Source organism: Plectropomus leopardus, chromosome 18, assembly GCF_026936395.1.
Source record: "Plectropomus leopardus strain MGB_pleo_1.0 chromosome 18, ASM2693639v1, whole genome shotgun sequence".
Lineage (NCBI taxonomy): Eukaryota > Metazoa > Chordata > Actinopteri > Perciformes > Serranidae > Plectropomus > Plectropomus leopardus.
In genome coordinates this window covers 5,743,907-5,760,993 of record NC_142193.1, presented here as the reverse complement: position 1 = coordinate 5,760,993, position 17,087 = coordinate 5,743,907, and the positions used below count along the sequence as shown (strand labels likewise).

Here is a 17,087-nt window from a genome sequence, read left to right as displayed (position 1 = left end):
TCAAGATAAAAAAAACATTTATTTAACATCATACAGTCAAACAGCTGTACTCTGTATATGATGTTACAATTGTATGATATTGAACCACAACTCATCGGCAGGCGTGCTAATATTTGACTAAATGTAAAGTTATGTAAATGTTTAAAATTGTCAATGTAATTTGCAATTCATGTATGTTTAAAAAGTAAATCACAGTTGCAGGTTTGCAGTGCAAAAATCAAGTCCTGAGTTACAGTAGTAAACAGATTAAAACAGATTAAAGAGGCAATTTTGTCCATATAAACACAAATATATAGCTTACATGTCCTCACCAAATACACAGCTTTATTAACGTCTAAAATTCACCATCAGTGCAAAAGTTGAATTTAAGTTAAATTCATGAAGAGATAAAAATTCTAATTTACAGAAGTAAATTTGAGTTTTTCTGTTTAAAGAAAAGAAAGAAAGAAGGAAAAGAAAAAATGACTTATTATTTATTATCTGTATATTAGATCATTTTCAGGTTAAAAATCATTTGGTTTAATTCTTTTATGGATTTTAATATGAGTTTGGAGTAGAATGAGAATTAACTTTTGTTTTTTTAATTCTAACCATTTGAAGTAATTAATTTAAATGTAAAGGAACTTTTATGAGCAGACAAGTTTAATTGGATTAAATTAAGCATTGTGAGACTGAGTTGAAATTAAGATGATCAGAATTGTCATAATTCTTTTTCGTTATTCTGTCTTTCAATTATGAGTTATTGCTAAGAATTTAAAATGAGGATAAATTCATTTTTTAAAAGGGCTTTTAATTATTATTATTTCAAATCAGGTTACATTGACTTACGCCTCATTTTCAACCTTATAATGTTGAGTTTGATTAATTTACATTAATTTAGCATCTTATGTTTAATGTTTAACTGATGATTACAAAACTAAAACTGTAAATGTTAAAGGAGGAAATTAGATCAATTAAAAAGTCTTCAAGTAATTGCTCTCCAGTTTCATTTCTAAGCCTAGTCGTTAATTCAAATAATAAAAAAGGAAATGGAGTCATTAAATGATTTTATATGATCTATGTATTATGTATATTTTTTACTTTTTGGATTATTTAAAGTCAGCAGCCTATAAATTATTTTCAATAGCCTAGCTTTTTTAAAATCATTTTTAATTGCTTATAACTTGATTGTGATTAAGCACAAAATAATAGCTGAGCACAATAGCATGGCTTCTTTGACGTCATTGACCAAGAGCTTTAATGGCCACTGAAGATTATTTTACATTATCTTTTCACATTTTACATTTTACATTTTACATTATCTTTTAATGTAACTTATTTCTATAATGATTAGTTTATCGATATAAGGTTAAATGACAACAGTTTTGATGATCAATTTTAGTCATTTTACAAGCGAAAAAAAGCCAAATATTCTCTTGTTCCAGTTAAAGTACCTATCTTGGGATTTTGAATTAACAAGCACTTTAAAAATTATATATATTTTTTATTTTTACTACTTTTTAACATCTTATAATATCATTTATTGATAATTTAAGATAAGTTTAGTAAGTTAAGCAATTATGAATTGTGAAAATAATCCTTGGCTGCAGCCGAAACCAAAAACATATAATCTTTTTGTAAAAAAACAAGTCAGAAAATTATAAATGTTTATAGCTAAACCATGTTTTTGTAAAAAAAAAAAAAAAAAGAAAAGCTGAACAAAAAAAACCTTCAACATGTTGTAGTAGAGGAATTAAACGAGATGCTACTAGCGGAAAGTTTAGGGATTTTTAAGGACTAATTTCTTTATTTTCTGTCATTCTAAACACAAAACAATGAATTACTGAATCAAGAAAGTTCTTAAATCTACTGTTATTTTCTTCATGTAAGTTTCTGATTTGTTTCTGTAAAACTCCTTCAGCACCTGATACAAGTGGAAATATTCTGCATGTGCAGATTTGAGTACAAGAGTAAGAGGCTAAATGAGAGCTTGAGGCAGCCTTACAGTGACACTGGCTTCATAAAGGTGCATTAACCATCGTCAGACGTTCTATGAAAGCACAAAAAGAGAGAAGAGAATCGGCAAGAGGGACAGCAGCAGAGAGAGGGAAACCAGGCGAGCAGTTCCAGATGTTGAACCATCACCCTCAAAGGAGACGAAACCTGGCAGGGTGCTGTTGCTGTCCTGGCTGCTGATCTGGCTGTTGATCCAGTTCTGATAACTGGACACCCGGGCGTAGACTCCTGGGAAGCCGGGCTCAGCACAGCCTCTTCCAAAACTCACCACTCCGACAAGGAGCCACTTAGTCCCGTTTTTAACCACCAACGGGCCACCAGAGTCCCCCTGCAGAGGTCAGACATATCGGTAATATCATCAATAAACAAGTACACATCTGAGGTACTTATTTACCACTGTAAAGTAAAAAAAATACAACAGAATATTTCTACACTTTAGTATTACTACTGTTGAAATATTTCTTTTACCACTGCCAGGAAATGTACTGTTTTATTGGAAACCACTGGCTTCAGTGGTGGAGAAATACTTCATGTTTTTTTTTTTAAAGTGACGATACCACAATGAAAGACTGATTTACAAGTAAAAGTCCTGCATTCAAAATCTTACTTAACAAAAAATAACAGAATTACAAAGAATTATAAAATTAAAGTTGCAATAAAATTACCTTAAAATAAACCAAAAAAAAAGTAAAAAAACAAAACAAAAACAACAAGAAAATAATCTCAAGAAAGTGCCAAATATTTTTTTTCTTTGTTCTGTAACATAATTTTAAATGTATAATTAAAAGAACTATAAATACAGTTTTCTTGATATTTTCCCCTTGTCTTTGATAATATATAGTAGCTTATATTCAGATTATTATAGTTTTATTGTGTTTTTGAAAGAAATCAAAGCAATTTTCCTAGGTTTTAAAGGTTTAAATGCTAATTAAAGACGTCTGAATGCAGCACAAGAAAACAGATTTCTATCCAGGTGTTAAAGGGTTAAGAGACCTCTGCAGACTTAGAAGAGCCAATTCATTATTGATAATTTTGACCCTGATTTTAATTTATATCTTGACAATTTTTTGTTTGGTTTTTATAACAGCAATTCTACAGTAAAATACAAGAATGCTATATTATTAATCTGATTATTCTCTTCGCAAAATTAAACCAGAAAATAAACAAGGATGATTCTCTCCTCCCATAACAAAAAGGTTATCAAGACAATAACTTAATGCACCTCCTTTAATATTTTTAATTTAATTCTGTATCTTTCTTTGTAATTGCATGATTTTTATCCCCTGGCATCTGTTAAATTGTCTTGTTAAACCTGTTACAGTTATATTTATATATATATATATATATATATATATATATATATATATATATATATATATATAATAGTGGGAGGAGTCTGCACTACATTTATACCTTTTCTGCACTATAACACACACACACACACACACACACACACACACACACACACACACACACATATCATATCTATATTAGTGCAGCTCTAAACATGGGTGTGATCAGGTGGTGGAGGGGAGTTTTGCAGACGGACTCACCTGGCAGGAGTCTTTCCCGCCTTCATCCAGACCGGCGCAGAGCATGTTGTCAGTGATGTCACTGTAGGAGGTGCTACACTGAGCGTTTGACACGACGGGAACACTCACCTCCTGCAGCGTCTGTGGGAACGGGATCAAAGCTGAAGAACAAGAAAAGAGATATTATTGTTGAGTCTTCGGTTTCTGTTGCTCCAAAATCTATTAACCCTTTGAAAGCTTAAAGCTTAAACGACATAACCTGTCTTGTGCTGCTTTAAACTTCTTTTATAAGTATTTTTACCTTTCAACCCTGAGCAAATCAGTAGGATTTCTTTCAAAAACCTGGGGGGGGGGGGGGGCAACTGGGTCAGAAATGCTTCACAGAATGGCAAGACATATATAGATTTTGATTTCATTTTTTTTTTAAATCAAGGGAAAAATTGGTTTTGGTTTTATCATTACCACCTTGTCCTTGTTTTTTGGTTTGCCTCACTGTTGTACTTGGTGACGTGTTCCTTCACACCATGAACACACACACTGCAGTTATTATAGTACCAAGTGTTGTCTGCCACTGAAAATAGTTACTGAAAAGAAAGGAAATGAACCCTTTAAAACCTGGAGCAAAATGCTTTCCTTCTTCCGCTTTCAGATGCCTTTCACAAATATTTAAAAACAAATCATCAGTCTTGTCTTTTCAACCTTATTGTAAAATGTGTCAGCCTAGTAAATTTTGGTCTGGGAAAGCCCAGAGTTAGAGTATAGGTGTATTTACGGTCCCTTTCAATGGTTATTTTTGCTATTAGGAATATAACCTGACGTTTTTCCAGCTGCATCAGGACTGTGAGCGCTGATCCAGTGTCTAAACCAGTGAGATATCACTTTATTTGATCAGGCAGAATAGGAGGAGCGGTGCAGGATGAACCTTGCTTCCAATTTTTCCCAGCAGTCACTCACAGTTAAAAAAGGCAGTTTCTCAAAAGAACTCAATTGTAAAAGAAATGTCTTTAAAACTCGACAGCACAGATCAAACTGCTAACACGGTCAATTATGACTCTTTCTATTTGATTAATATTTGTAAAACTTTCCTTGATCTTAGAAAAGTGTGACATCATCACAATATAAAGTCTGTGAGCTGAGCGGGAACTGATGGGTGGGGCCAGCTGATAAAACAAGTATAGTCAGTGCGCCGCATACCCCAAAGTAACCCCAGAAGCAAAACATTTTTTTTGGCCAGGCGAGTGACTTCATTGGAAACCGGCACCACTTGATGTCCTTTATCTGTGAAATGACTCATCACTTTGGACTGCCCCTTTAAGCTCAGTATGTTGTTGAACCTCTGGCAAGACACTTCGGGCCACTGTAGCAGGAATTTGAACTAATGCCATGGCCTGGGGGTGCAACAGGTGGCAGAACTGGTTCCTGCAGAAAAATTTCCTTTTAACATAATCATAGATGGAATCAGCTGATTCACAGTTGAGACGGAAACAAAACTCTCCAAGTGAAAAGGTCAAAGGTACAAGAAGCCTGTGGATGTAAAAACTAATTTCCTTGGTGCATCTACTAGTAATATTACTTACACTTTACTTGAGTATTTCCTTTTTATGCTGTTGGCCTATTGTACTTATCCACTATATCTTAGAGGGAAAGGTACTTTTTACTCCACTACATTTATTTTATAACTGTAGTTACTTTGCAGATTCCGATTATTAACCCTTTGAAGCCTGAACAAAATGTCTTGATTTCTGTTACAGAAATTATAACATGAAAAGAAGACAATGAGCAACTCAAGAAGAAATGACCCCCAAAATTTGCAAGAAATTAGTAAAAAAGCACAAGAAAGGTTTCTGACATTGTTTGTTTTTTTAAACAAAGAAAACAACACTTTAATAAATGCATGTAAAAGTTATAATAATTCTACATCAGATTTTAAAATATTTAATTTTGATAATTATAACATCTTTTTTTATATATTTTCCCCAGACATTTTTCTCTAGCTTTCTTTTCTCAGTTCTTAGCACATTGCTCATTGCCTATTTATAATTTTTATGAAAGAAATCAAACCAATGTGGCCAGAGTTTAAAGGGTTAAATACTTGTGAAAGACATCTGAAACCAGCACAAGACAAGTGATGTCCCTCCAGGTTTTAAAGGGTTAATAGACAAAACAAAAATCTAAATTTTGATATATGATTTGAATGTCTGTGATGAGTGATTGCAGCTGGCTAACATAATTTCATCACAAATTTGTGTTAAATGAATTGTGAGAGTTTAAAACTATTTTGAAAGTTTAAAAGCAACATTTATATTATCTTTTAATTATTTGGCTATTTTGAATGGTCAGTGGCAAAATTAATTAGACATTCTGAATTGCTTAAAAATTGTTAGATATTTTTTAAAATGATTATATTTTCAGGTTCTCCTGTAAATTACATGTTTGGATTGTGTCTATTGGCTGTTTTTTGTGTTTTTTTTAACTTAAGCATTTTAACATAAATTCCGTGATAGGACTGGTTGACACAGACGCACTGCAAGACTTTGATCCCAAAAACATTTGTGTACATTCAAAAATATTTGCTTATAGCTGAGAACTTAAATTTCCTACAGCAGTGGGCCAACCAGCCCCAGTCTCCCCTATAGTACAATAGGCTACTTTAGAAAAATTTGATAAAATTATTCTCACTTCCGTCACTGTTGATAGTTCCCCATCCCGTGACCCAGGTGGTCGTCCCAGCTGCGAACACGCTGTCTGCTGCCGCCAGACACACCGGTCTGATGTAGTTGGTGAAGTCAACCGCCGAGGACAGTTTCAACAAGGCGACGTCATTGTTGTTTGGGGTGTTATCATAGTCTGGATGTCTGATGATCTGAGACAGTGACCGCGACACCTCGTTAGAATTGATCGATAGTTGATTCTCACGTCCAAGATAAACGGTGAAACCAGTTGGGACGTTGCTGAGACACAGAAAAGACAACATGTTAAGATATAGAGAGAGAAGAAGTCATGTGTAGATCCAGCAAATTATTCACACCACACTGTCAAAATACTTGATAACAAGTGAAAGTCCTGCATTGAAATGTTCCTTCAGTAAAAGTGTGTATGTATATTCAGGAAAATGTATTTAAGTATTGCAGTTAGAAAAATGTCCCCAGTGGTTGTTACAGTAATTTATAATTCATACCATAAAATTATTATTACCTGTGCGTTAATGTAAAAGCAGAACTTTACTATTGTAGTTGGTTGAGGTATTGGACAAGATTTTTTATTTTTAACAATTTCTCAAGCATCTTAGTAAGAATTGGGAAAAAATATAGAAAGTCACAACAGCTAAGCTAAGCAGCTAAGCCATAGCAAATCATACTTTAGCCACCTAAAAAACAGCACAAAAACATCAGTTTAAATGTGCACTATATTTAAATATTTTCTTTTAGTGGAGTCTCAACACAGTCTGGTGTTTTTCTGATCCCTGTCACCATCAGGCTGTCTCACAGCAAGGTAAAGTTGTAAAAATATTCTGAATATAGTGTACACTTAAACCGGTATTGATTTTTCTTAGGTGGCTTAAAACTAATAAGTGAGAACAGAGTTTGCTCAGCGCCGTTTGATTATAAATACATGATGCAGTGGTTTTCTACCCTGAAGTTATTGGAAATAAACAGCTGTGATTGTGATGCGCTCTATAGCAGAGACTGTTAAAATAATATAGGTTTATAGCAACTAGCTGAAAGAGGGATGTCTCCACCTGCTGTGGAGGCATTGGACATGTTTCCATCAACAACTCATTTTTTCCTTGGTGCTTGTATACTGGGACAAGGACAGCTGTCCAGTTAAATGTCCCAATCCAGCTATAGCTGTAGCTGGACTAAACTGTGCATGTAAACATACTGACTGTCATCTAAAACATCTTTCATTTTTCAGCGTCTGTGGAGCAGCTCCAGACTTTACTTGATGACATCACAAATTAGAGTTTAAGCATCTAGTTTTTGACTGTAGTTGTTCATTGAGTTGGTTGAGTTGAGTTGGTTCACAATGAGTCTTGAGTTGTTAATTTTTACTAATATTTCTGGTTTCCCAAAGTTTCCCTTTAAGGCCTAATTAGGTTCTTAGAGCGAAAATTAGAGCAAGATGCCCCAGGTGAAAATCTGTTTTTTTTTTCATGCATGCTAGTTTTGAGATTTTAGGTCATTTCGCATCTCTAACATGTCTCAGTCTAGAAAACGTCAGATTTCTGTGCAAATTTCAGAAAACCAATAGAGATCCAATAGTTTAAAGTTGTCATTTATCCCATACTGTAACAGATTTTCCTGGAAAATTACGGTAAACTGCTGGCAGCATCCTGTCGTTATTTTTCTGTCATTATTGCTAATTACTTCAATAATATATTACCATTAAATTTATTACAGTATTCTGCAGTAAAATTTGTAGTACAGCTCCAAAGAGCATCCACATTTACATTGTTTTACTATATTTTGGAGGAAAAATGAGAAAAATTTGGCAGTATTTTGAAAGAAAAAAAACAACCAAAATCTACAAAACTGCAGGGTTGGTTTTTTTTTTTTTTTTTACAGCAATTCATTTCAGTTTAGATTTCTGCTGAATTACATCAGCTTCATCCATTATTTTACATTGTCAGTGCTGTAAATATCTTAAACAGTACCGTTACATTATCAGAGTATTCTATACTTGACTGGTTAACAGTGTAAAATTGATTCCAAAAAGCATTAAGATTTACAGTGTTTTTCTGTATTTTAATAAAAAATAAATTAACAGTCGATTTGGCAGTATTACACAGCAAATTGTTACAGTGCATGTGAAACAAAATTTGCCATGAACTACCTGTTTGTTTTGAGCACAGTTTAGCATTTAATCTGTTTATTTAATCTGCAGATTTTTATAGCTTTAACTACATGAATCTTTTATTGTGTTGCCAGCAGTTTCAGTTGTTTTATGTTGACTTGTGACAAAACAAATCTCCTTTTGTGATCTGAACTGAATAGGCCATTTGACTGATTACATGACTGTCACACCTGCCACACCCTCAGTGCTGCTGTACAAACAGACTCTGCTTGCTCAGGTTACGCACTGATTCATGTGCAGTGCCAGAAATCACATTCAGATCTTTTACTTCACAGAAAGTGCTAATGAAAATACTCAACTATGAATAAAAGTCCTGCATTCAAAACCTTATTTCATTAAAAGTATGTATGTCTAAATGGCAAATTTAATTCATCATTTGAAACCGAAGAAAGTGGCTTAATTTCTTTCAAAAACATGAAAAGAAGGCAACAAAAAAATGGCCCACAAACTAGCAAGAAATTAGAGAGAGGTTATGATAAAAAAAATAATAAAATAAAAAAGAAGAAAAAAAGGACCTAAGAACATGCTAAAACACAATAAAATAAATATACAGTAAATTAAAATAATACTAAATAATATTGATAATAAATATTTTTTTCTGTAACCTTATTTCCAAAATATAACTGTATAGTTTTCTTGATATTTTTACCTAGGTTTTTGATCCTTTTCAAATCATTCTATCCTGAATAATAATAATAATAATAATAAATACATTTTATTTCTGTAACCAGATTTTTAAAATATAACTATAAACATAGTTTTCTTGACTTTTTCACCCTAGGTTTTTGACCATTTTAAAACAATTTTTAATACCTAATTTCTGTTTATTTTCTTGTCATATTCAACCATGTTTGTACAATTTAATTTCATGCCAAAACAATCTGCTTACGGTTCATTTGTTGAAATGGTTGTGAAACACCTGCACAGTACAAGAAAGCTGATGTCGATCCAGGTTTCAAAGGGACAAAGTATGAAAAGTAAAAGTATTCATTGTGCAGTAAAATGTTCCCTGTCAGTGTTTTTTTTTCCATAGACACTTTACCCTAGCTTTTTAAAAATAATTTTTATATCTATTAATTTGTGGAGAATATCTTACCAATCTGTTCGTTGCCCTTTTTCCCATGTTTTGAAAGATATTGCACCAATTTTCTCAGGGTTCAAAGATATAAATACTTGTAAAAGCCATCTGAAAGCACCACAAGAAAAGTGACATTGTGCCAGATTTCAAAGAGTTAGGAAGTAGGAGAATTTTCTCTCTGAGGTTTAGTGGAGCAGTAGGGAGTGGTGTAGCAGAAAATGGAAAAACATAATACAGTAGCTCAAATTTGTAATTTTTAAGTAATGTGCTCCTTGCATTCCACCACACTGGCCAAGTGTCAGGATCAGAGCTCACCTGTCGAAACAGTGAGCAGCAGACAGGACCCACTCGCTGGTGATCAGGGAGCCTCCACAGAAATGTCCAAATGAGTTGTGCAAACTGACCTGCCAGGGCCATGCCCCTGCAGGAGCATCCACACCTCCTACAATCCTGGAGTTAAGCGGCGCAGTGCCACAAACTACAGGGAAACAGGTGTGCAGCTGTATCAATATGCAGTATTAATATGACATCAATATGACAGCATCAAACTTATTTTGTAAAATGATACATTGAATGTCATCCCTGTAGCAGAGTATTTTCACAGTCAATATATACAACTAAACATATGATATGATAAAGGTATTGATGCTAAAATGCATATGTATATGCAAATGCATACATATTCAATGTTGTTAATACCATATACTTGATGATATTCCTTTATATATTTAATGAAAAAATTAGGGGTCAGGAAAAAAAAAACGATGCAACATATATCTTGTAATATTTTTGTGTGGCAATATCGTATGGCTACACGGACGGAAAGTATCACTTTTTTTTTTGTTATGATATAAATTATAAATATTACAAATAGAAATCAAATTTTTAGTCTCCTACTAAAATGATGTAATAAGCTGCTTTTTTCAGTCAGCCAGATACATTTTGCTGCAGTCAAAATGACTGAAGTGAGACGATGAGACTGAAAACTTTATCTAATTAGATAAAGCAGGTATTGACAAAATTTTCCTTTGGTGATAGTTTGCAGTTTGATACTCAGCATGTTGCAGCTCGTTTGAAATCCCAATAATATTGTATTGTGACTTATGTACGATAATAATATCGTATCATGATAATATGGTATCGTGGGGGCCTGTGGTGATTCCCACTCTTAGAAAAAAAAAAATAGAATTTTTTCACAATTTCTAAGTAATGTAAAGTAGTGCCGGCCTAATGGTAAATATACAGAAAAAATATATGGAAAATAATACTAGTGCTGGTAACACTAGATGTTTTAGTTATTTTACTCACCCAGCTAATTGTAAAAAAAAAGCAAACTAATAAATCATACTATTATTACTGTAGATTAAACTACCCAGTATATCAAGCAGTTACAGTAAAATTGGAAATTAGTGATCATTAAAATGAATGATGAACAATACAATAATTGACATAGAAATGGGCCATTTTGCATAATGTATATTTTCACATTTGGTACTTTAAGTATATATTTTGATGCTAATACTTTTGTGCTTTTTTTCCAAAGAATGTATGACTTTTATTTTTAACACAGTATCTGTACACTTGTGGTGCTGGTACATTTGCTTATGAGATGTGAATACTTCTTCCAACACTGCCCGGCTTTGTTTAAAGTTCAGAAATACAATTACTTACTATCTTGTGTGTTTTAATCCGAATACAAACAGGAATGTGAAAATATCAGAAGTGTGTGCGTCCCCACGGCTGCAGAAGCTAGCTCTGGGGACGTGGAATGTCACCTCTCTGGTGGGGAAGGAGCCTGAGCTGGTGCGCGAGGTTGAGAAGTTCCGACTAGATATAGTCGGCCTCACCTCGACGCATGGCTTGGGCTCCGGAACCAGTCTTCTTGAGAGGGGATGGACTCTCTTCCACTCTGGAGTTGCCACTGGTGAGAGGCGCCGGGCAGGGGTGGCAAAACTTATTGCCCCCCGGCTGGGTGCCTGTACGTTGGAGTTTACGCCGGTGAATGAGAGGGTAGCCTCCCTCCGCCTTCGGGTTGGGGGATGGATCCTGACTGTTGTTTGTGCCTATGGTCCAAACAGCAGTTCAGAGTATCCACCCTTTTTGGAGTCCTTAGAGGGGGTGCTGGAGAGTGCTCCTTCTGGGGACTCCCTCGTTCTGCTGGGGGACTTCAACGCTCACGTTGGCAACGACAGTGAGACCTGGAGGGGCGTGATCACCCGAGTGGTGTTTTGCTATTGGACTTCTGTGCTCACCACAGATTGTCCATAATGAACACCATGTTCAAGCATAAGGGTGTCCATATGCGCACTTGGCATCAGGACACCCTAGGCCACAGTTCAATAATCGACTTTCTAGTCGTATCGTTGGACTTGCGGCCGCATGTCTTGGACATTCGGGTGAAGAGAGGGGCGGAGCTGTCAACCGATCACCACCTGGTGGTGAGTTGGCTCCAATGGTGGGGGAGGACGCCGGTCAGACCTGGCAGACCCAAACGCATTGTGAGGGTCTACTGGGAACGTCTGGCAGAGTCTCCCGTCAGAAGGAGCTTCAACTCCCACCTCCGGAAGAGCTTCGACCATGTCCCGGGGGAGGCTGGGGACATTGAGTCCGAGTGGGCCGTGTTCCGTGCCTCCATTGCTGAGGCGGCCGACCGGTGCTGTGGCCGTAAGGTGGTTGGTGCCTGTCGGGGCGGCAACACCCGAACCCGCTGGTGGACACTGGCGGTAAGGGGTGCCGTCAAGCTGAAGAAGGAGTCCTATCGGGCCTTCTTGGCCTGTGGGACTCCGGAGGCAGCAGACAGGTACCGACAGGCCAAGCGGAGTGCAGCGGCGGCGGTCGCCGAGGCGAGGCCATGGAAAATGACTTCCGGATGGCTTCGAAGAGGTTCTGGACCACCATCCGGCGTCTCAGGAGGGGGAAACAGTACTCCGTCAACACTGTGTATGGTGGCAACGGGGCGCTGCTGACCTCGACTCGGGACGTTGTGGATCAGTGGAAGGAATACTTCGAAGACCTCCTCAATCCCACCGACACGCCTTCCGTTGGGGAAGCAGGGCCTGGGGACCCGGGGGTGGGCTCCTCTATCTCTGGGACTGAGGTTACCGAGGTGGTCAAAAAGCTCCTCGGTGGCAGGGCCCCGGGGGTGGACGAGGTCCGCCCGGAGTTCCTCAAGGCCCTGGATGTTGTGGGGCTGTTGTGGCTGACACGACTTTGCAACATTGCGTGGACATCGAGGGCAGTGCCCTTGGACTGGCAGACTGGGGTGGTGGTCCCTCTTTTCAAGAAGGGGGACAGGAGGGTGTGTTCCAACTACAGGGGGATCACACTCCTCAGCCTCCCTGGTAAGGTCTATTCGGGGGTACTAGAGAGGAGGGTCCGCCGGATAGTCGAACCCCGGATTCAGGAGGAGCAATGCAGTTTTCGCCCCGGTCATGGAACTGTGGACCAGCTCTGGACCCTTGGCAGGATCCTTGAGGGTCCTTGGGAGTTTGCCCAACCAGTCCACATGTGCTTTGTGGACTTGGAGAAGGCATTCGACCGTGTCCCTCGGGGAGTCCTGTGGGGGGTTCCCCAGGAATATGGGGTTTCGGAGTCCCTGATACGGGCTGTCCGTTCCCTGTATGACCAGTGCCGGAGCTTGGTCCGCATTGCCGGCAGTAAGTCGAACTTGTTTCCGGTGAGGGTTGGACTCCGCCAGGGCTGCCCTTTGTCGCCGATTCTGTTCATAACTTTTATGGACAGAATTTCTAGGCGCAGCCAGGGTGTTGAGGGGGTCTGGTTTGGTGACCTCAGGATTAGGTCTCTGCTCTTTGCAGATGATGTGGTCCTGTTGGCTTCATCGGGCCGCGACCTTCAGCTCTCACTGGATCGGTTGGCAGCCGAGTGTGAAGCAGCTGGAATGAGAATCAGCACCTCCAAATCCAAGACCATGGTTCTCAGCCGGAAAAGGGTGGCGTGCCCCCTCCGGATCGGGGATGAAGTCCTGCCCCAAGTGGAGGAGTACCTCGGGGTCTTGTTCACGAGTGAGGGAAGGATGGAACGGGAGATCGACAGGCGGATCGGTGCAGCGTCTGCAGTAATGCAGACTCTGCACCGGTCTGTCGTGGTGAAGAGGGAGCTGAGCCGAAAGGCAAAGCTCTCGATTTACCAGTCGATCTTCGTTCCTACCCTCACCTATGGTCATGAGCTTTGGGTAGTGACCGAAAGAACAAGATCACGGGTACAAGCGGCCGAAATGAGTTTCCTCCGTAGGGTGGCTGGGCTCTCCCTTAGAGATAGGGTGAGAAGCTCGGTCATCCGGGAGGAGCTCGGAGTAGAGCCGCTGCTCCTCCGCATTGAGAAGAGCCAGATGAGGTGGCTCGGGCATCTCATTAGGATGCCTCCAGGACGCCTCCCTGGTGAGGTGTTCAGGGCACGTCCCACCGGTAGGAGGCCCCGGGGAAGACCCAGGACACGCTGGAGAGACTACGTCTCACAGCTGGCCTCGGGGTCCCCCGGGAAGAGCTGGACGAAGTGGCTGGGGAGAGGGAAGTCTGGGTTTCCCTGCTTAGGCTGCTGTACCCGCGACCCGACCCCGGATAAGCGGAAGAAAATGGATGGATGGATGGTGTGTAAAAGCTGCTGTGGACTATTGTGAGTCTTAAAACCTTATCTGGATTCAGTCTGAGAGTTCAGAAGCTGTTTTGATCTGTTTGAAACCTTAACTGTTGTGTGTGTGTTGTGAGTACACAGTGAGATATCAGAAAGAGACGGTGAATGCATAAAGAAAATGTGAGACCGTAACTCACCATCTGTGAGTTGTGACTGTGCGTTGCTTCCTGTGGGAGAGACAGAGAATAATGCATGTCATTATTTTTGACTAAGTCTGAAGGGCATATTTACATTTCCGAGAGGGTTTGAAGAAGAATCAAAACCAACTGGTTTTTTTTGAGGACCTGCTGTGTCCATCATGTCATGTTGGTGGGTGAGGCCGGTATTTGTGGCATTAAGCCGAACAAAAGGTAGCCCACGAAAATAAATCAGTTGAAAAATAAACAGTTCAAAAGGTGAAATGAGGTAGATGACATAATCTTCTTGCCTTATCCAGGTTTCCATAATAAACCAAAGTACAGTGTTAAGGAGTATTGATTCAGAAGACATCTTTGCATTATAATACGTTGGACTGCACCAAATACTCACTTTGCTGTGGATTTTTCTCTTGAAGTACAGTTTTGTGGTACTTACTGAAGTCTTTAAATTTTGTGCTATTTTCTTCTACTTTTTACTTTTACTCCAATACATCTCGGAAGAAAATACCATACTTTTGACTTCACTCCACTGATGTTTGTCATAGTTACTTTCCAGATTGAGACATTACATTAAAATATAGCATATGCTTTAAAATACAAACACATTATTGAAGATTAAATCAATTCATTGTATTTGTAATTAGTAATTCATTTCCATGAGTGTTGTCACTTTTTTCCTGCCTCATAAAACACAATACATATTCTCCGCAGCGAACACACTGGCAGCGATTCATTTGTTAACTAAATACAAAGTGACTGAAACCACCTTTCGATCAGCTGAGCGTGTCAGCTGCAACACACACTGGCTCAAACTGGCTCTTCTGGATTTTCATGTTAAGTGAAATATTTTTGATGTGGTCTCTGATGCTGGAGTATTTATTAGACTCTGTTTCTTGCTTTACCTCAACTGTGGGATCAGGTGAAGCAAGGTAATTAACACTTTCAGGCTGGTGAGTTTAAGTTAACACTGAGCTTTTACTATTAGTTTGTTAAAATGTAAACCAGTTTGTGTTATTTTATCATACAGTAAAATCTTAGACCGGGGGAAAAAAACTAAATACAAAAACATACACTCTAATACATATGCGAATATATTAAGTCTTTTAACCAGATAATACAGAAAAAACAGCAACCAATGTGCTCTATATTTTCTGTCATTATAAATACTAATTAATGAACGCTGGTACTCTACTAACATATTATTTAACAGCACTCACCTGTAACTGTTAAAACCAGGAGCAGGACACCAGAAACAAACAGCTTCGTCTCCATGACGTTAATCTTCTAACTGCGTCCTGTAATCACTGAAGGAGTCGTAAAGGCTGGAGCAGGAAGGTGTGTGTCCGTTAAACCAGCCCTCCTGGTAAGGTGCATTGTGTCCTGTCATACGTGTGTGACACCACACGCGCCAAACACGCCTATCTTTATAAACATTTGCAAATACAGCAGCCAACACGATCTTAGAGTTGCTGCTGAAGTGCCTACTCTGAAGCCACCCTCACCATCCACATAAACCATAAAAGCACAAAAGCACCTCGGGGCTTCGGGGGCCAGTGTTGCCTCGTGTGAGTTGTGATACCTGATGATGAGGGGTAGATGTACAAATATTTTACTTCTTCTTTTTTTTTTTTTTTTTTTTTTTTTTTACTCAACTCAACTTTATTTATAGACAGTAGCACCTTTCATACAACATGCAGTCCAAAGTGCTTCACAAATTAAAAAAAAAAGTGAAAACAAACAAAAAGAAGACAATAAATAGAATTTTTCAAGTCTAAAAACTACAGCACTAAAAAAAATGAATGGTGTAAAATAAAAGTACCAAAAATAAAAAGAGAGCACCTCATAATTAAAATAATAATAAGAATAATAATAACAACAATAATAGGACAAAAAACATCAACGTATTTTACTTCAGTAAAAGTAGTACTACAACAGTGTACCAAAACTATCATTACTTATTATACAGAAAGGCCCCATTCAGAATAATATATATCACTGGATTATATTGAGGCATTTTTGTGTTTCCCTCTACATTAAAGGTTCTGATATGATATTTCTATGGTAGGAGAAAGTTTAGTCAATATTTGTGAACATGAGCTATTCTCTCTCAAAGCCAGAAACCAGAAAAGGGATATCTCGATTCCACATTCATGAGCTGGATTGGCTTGGTTCCCAGCTATGCTGGGAATTGCACCTCTGTTACAACAGTGAAGGTGTGTCTTTGATTGATGACTGCTTGTCTTTACTGATGACATTAAAAGGCTACAGGCGGGTAAAGTCCATGGGTTAAGTCCCCCATTACTTTTGCTGCAAGTGTTTTTCCATCACACTGCAGGCAGGTAAAAGAGGTGTACCTGAGTTGTTTGCAGAGGTCCAGTAAGGAGACTGTCATCTACATTCTTCATTTAACATCTCACTGTAGCGGTTTCTGCTTTTTATTTTCCTAAAATGCAAAAAGAGAGGATTTCCAGCAAGCTGTCCAATTACTTGCAAAAAACTATCAAGTAAATAATGTTTCGGTCATCACACCCTTATCAGGTTAAAAACATAAATAAGGTTTTCACCTAATGAAGGTATTAAATGCTCATGTAAAGTACAAATATAGTATATTCATTCTTGAATAAATATACTTAGTTTAAGCTAAGTTAGATAAGATCAGACATGTAAAGACATATTTATCTTACACTGGGAAAATTCACAAGTTACAATAGCTCAGGAGTTAGAGCAAGACAAAAATGCAAAAAAAGGGGGGAGTTAAACACAAAAAGGATAAAATATTGCAAAAATGCAAATTAGGTTTGATCAAATCCCATTAAATAAGGGAAAATATAACATCTATAT

General features: G+C 38.0%; 1 protein-coding gene across 1 annotated transcript; it reads right to left on the bottom strand.

Annotated features, from left to right (window-relative positions):
- LOC121956380 (trypsin I-P1-like) lies at nt 1–15,614 on the bottom strand. Its single transcript, XM_042504561.2, has 6 exons — nt 15,464–15,614; nt 14,247–14,276; nt 9,775–9,937; nt 6,207–6,478; nt 3,549–3,688; nt 1–2,323 (listed from the first exon to the last, which is right to left on the bottom strand). Exons 1-6 carry the CDS (start codon nt 15,516–15,518, stop codon nt 2,030–2,032), a joined length of 954 nt encoding a protein of 317 aa, XP_042360495.2. The 5' UTR covers nt 15,519–15,614; the 3' UTR covers nt 1–2,029.
- Nucleotides 15,615–17,087: the final 1,473 nt, after the last annotated feature.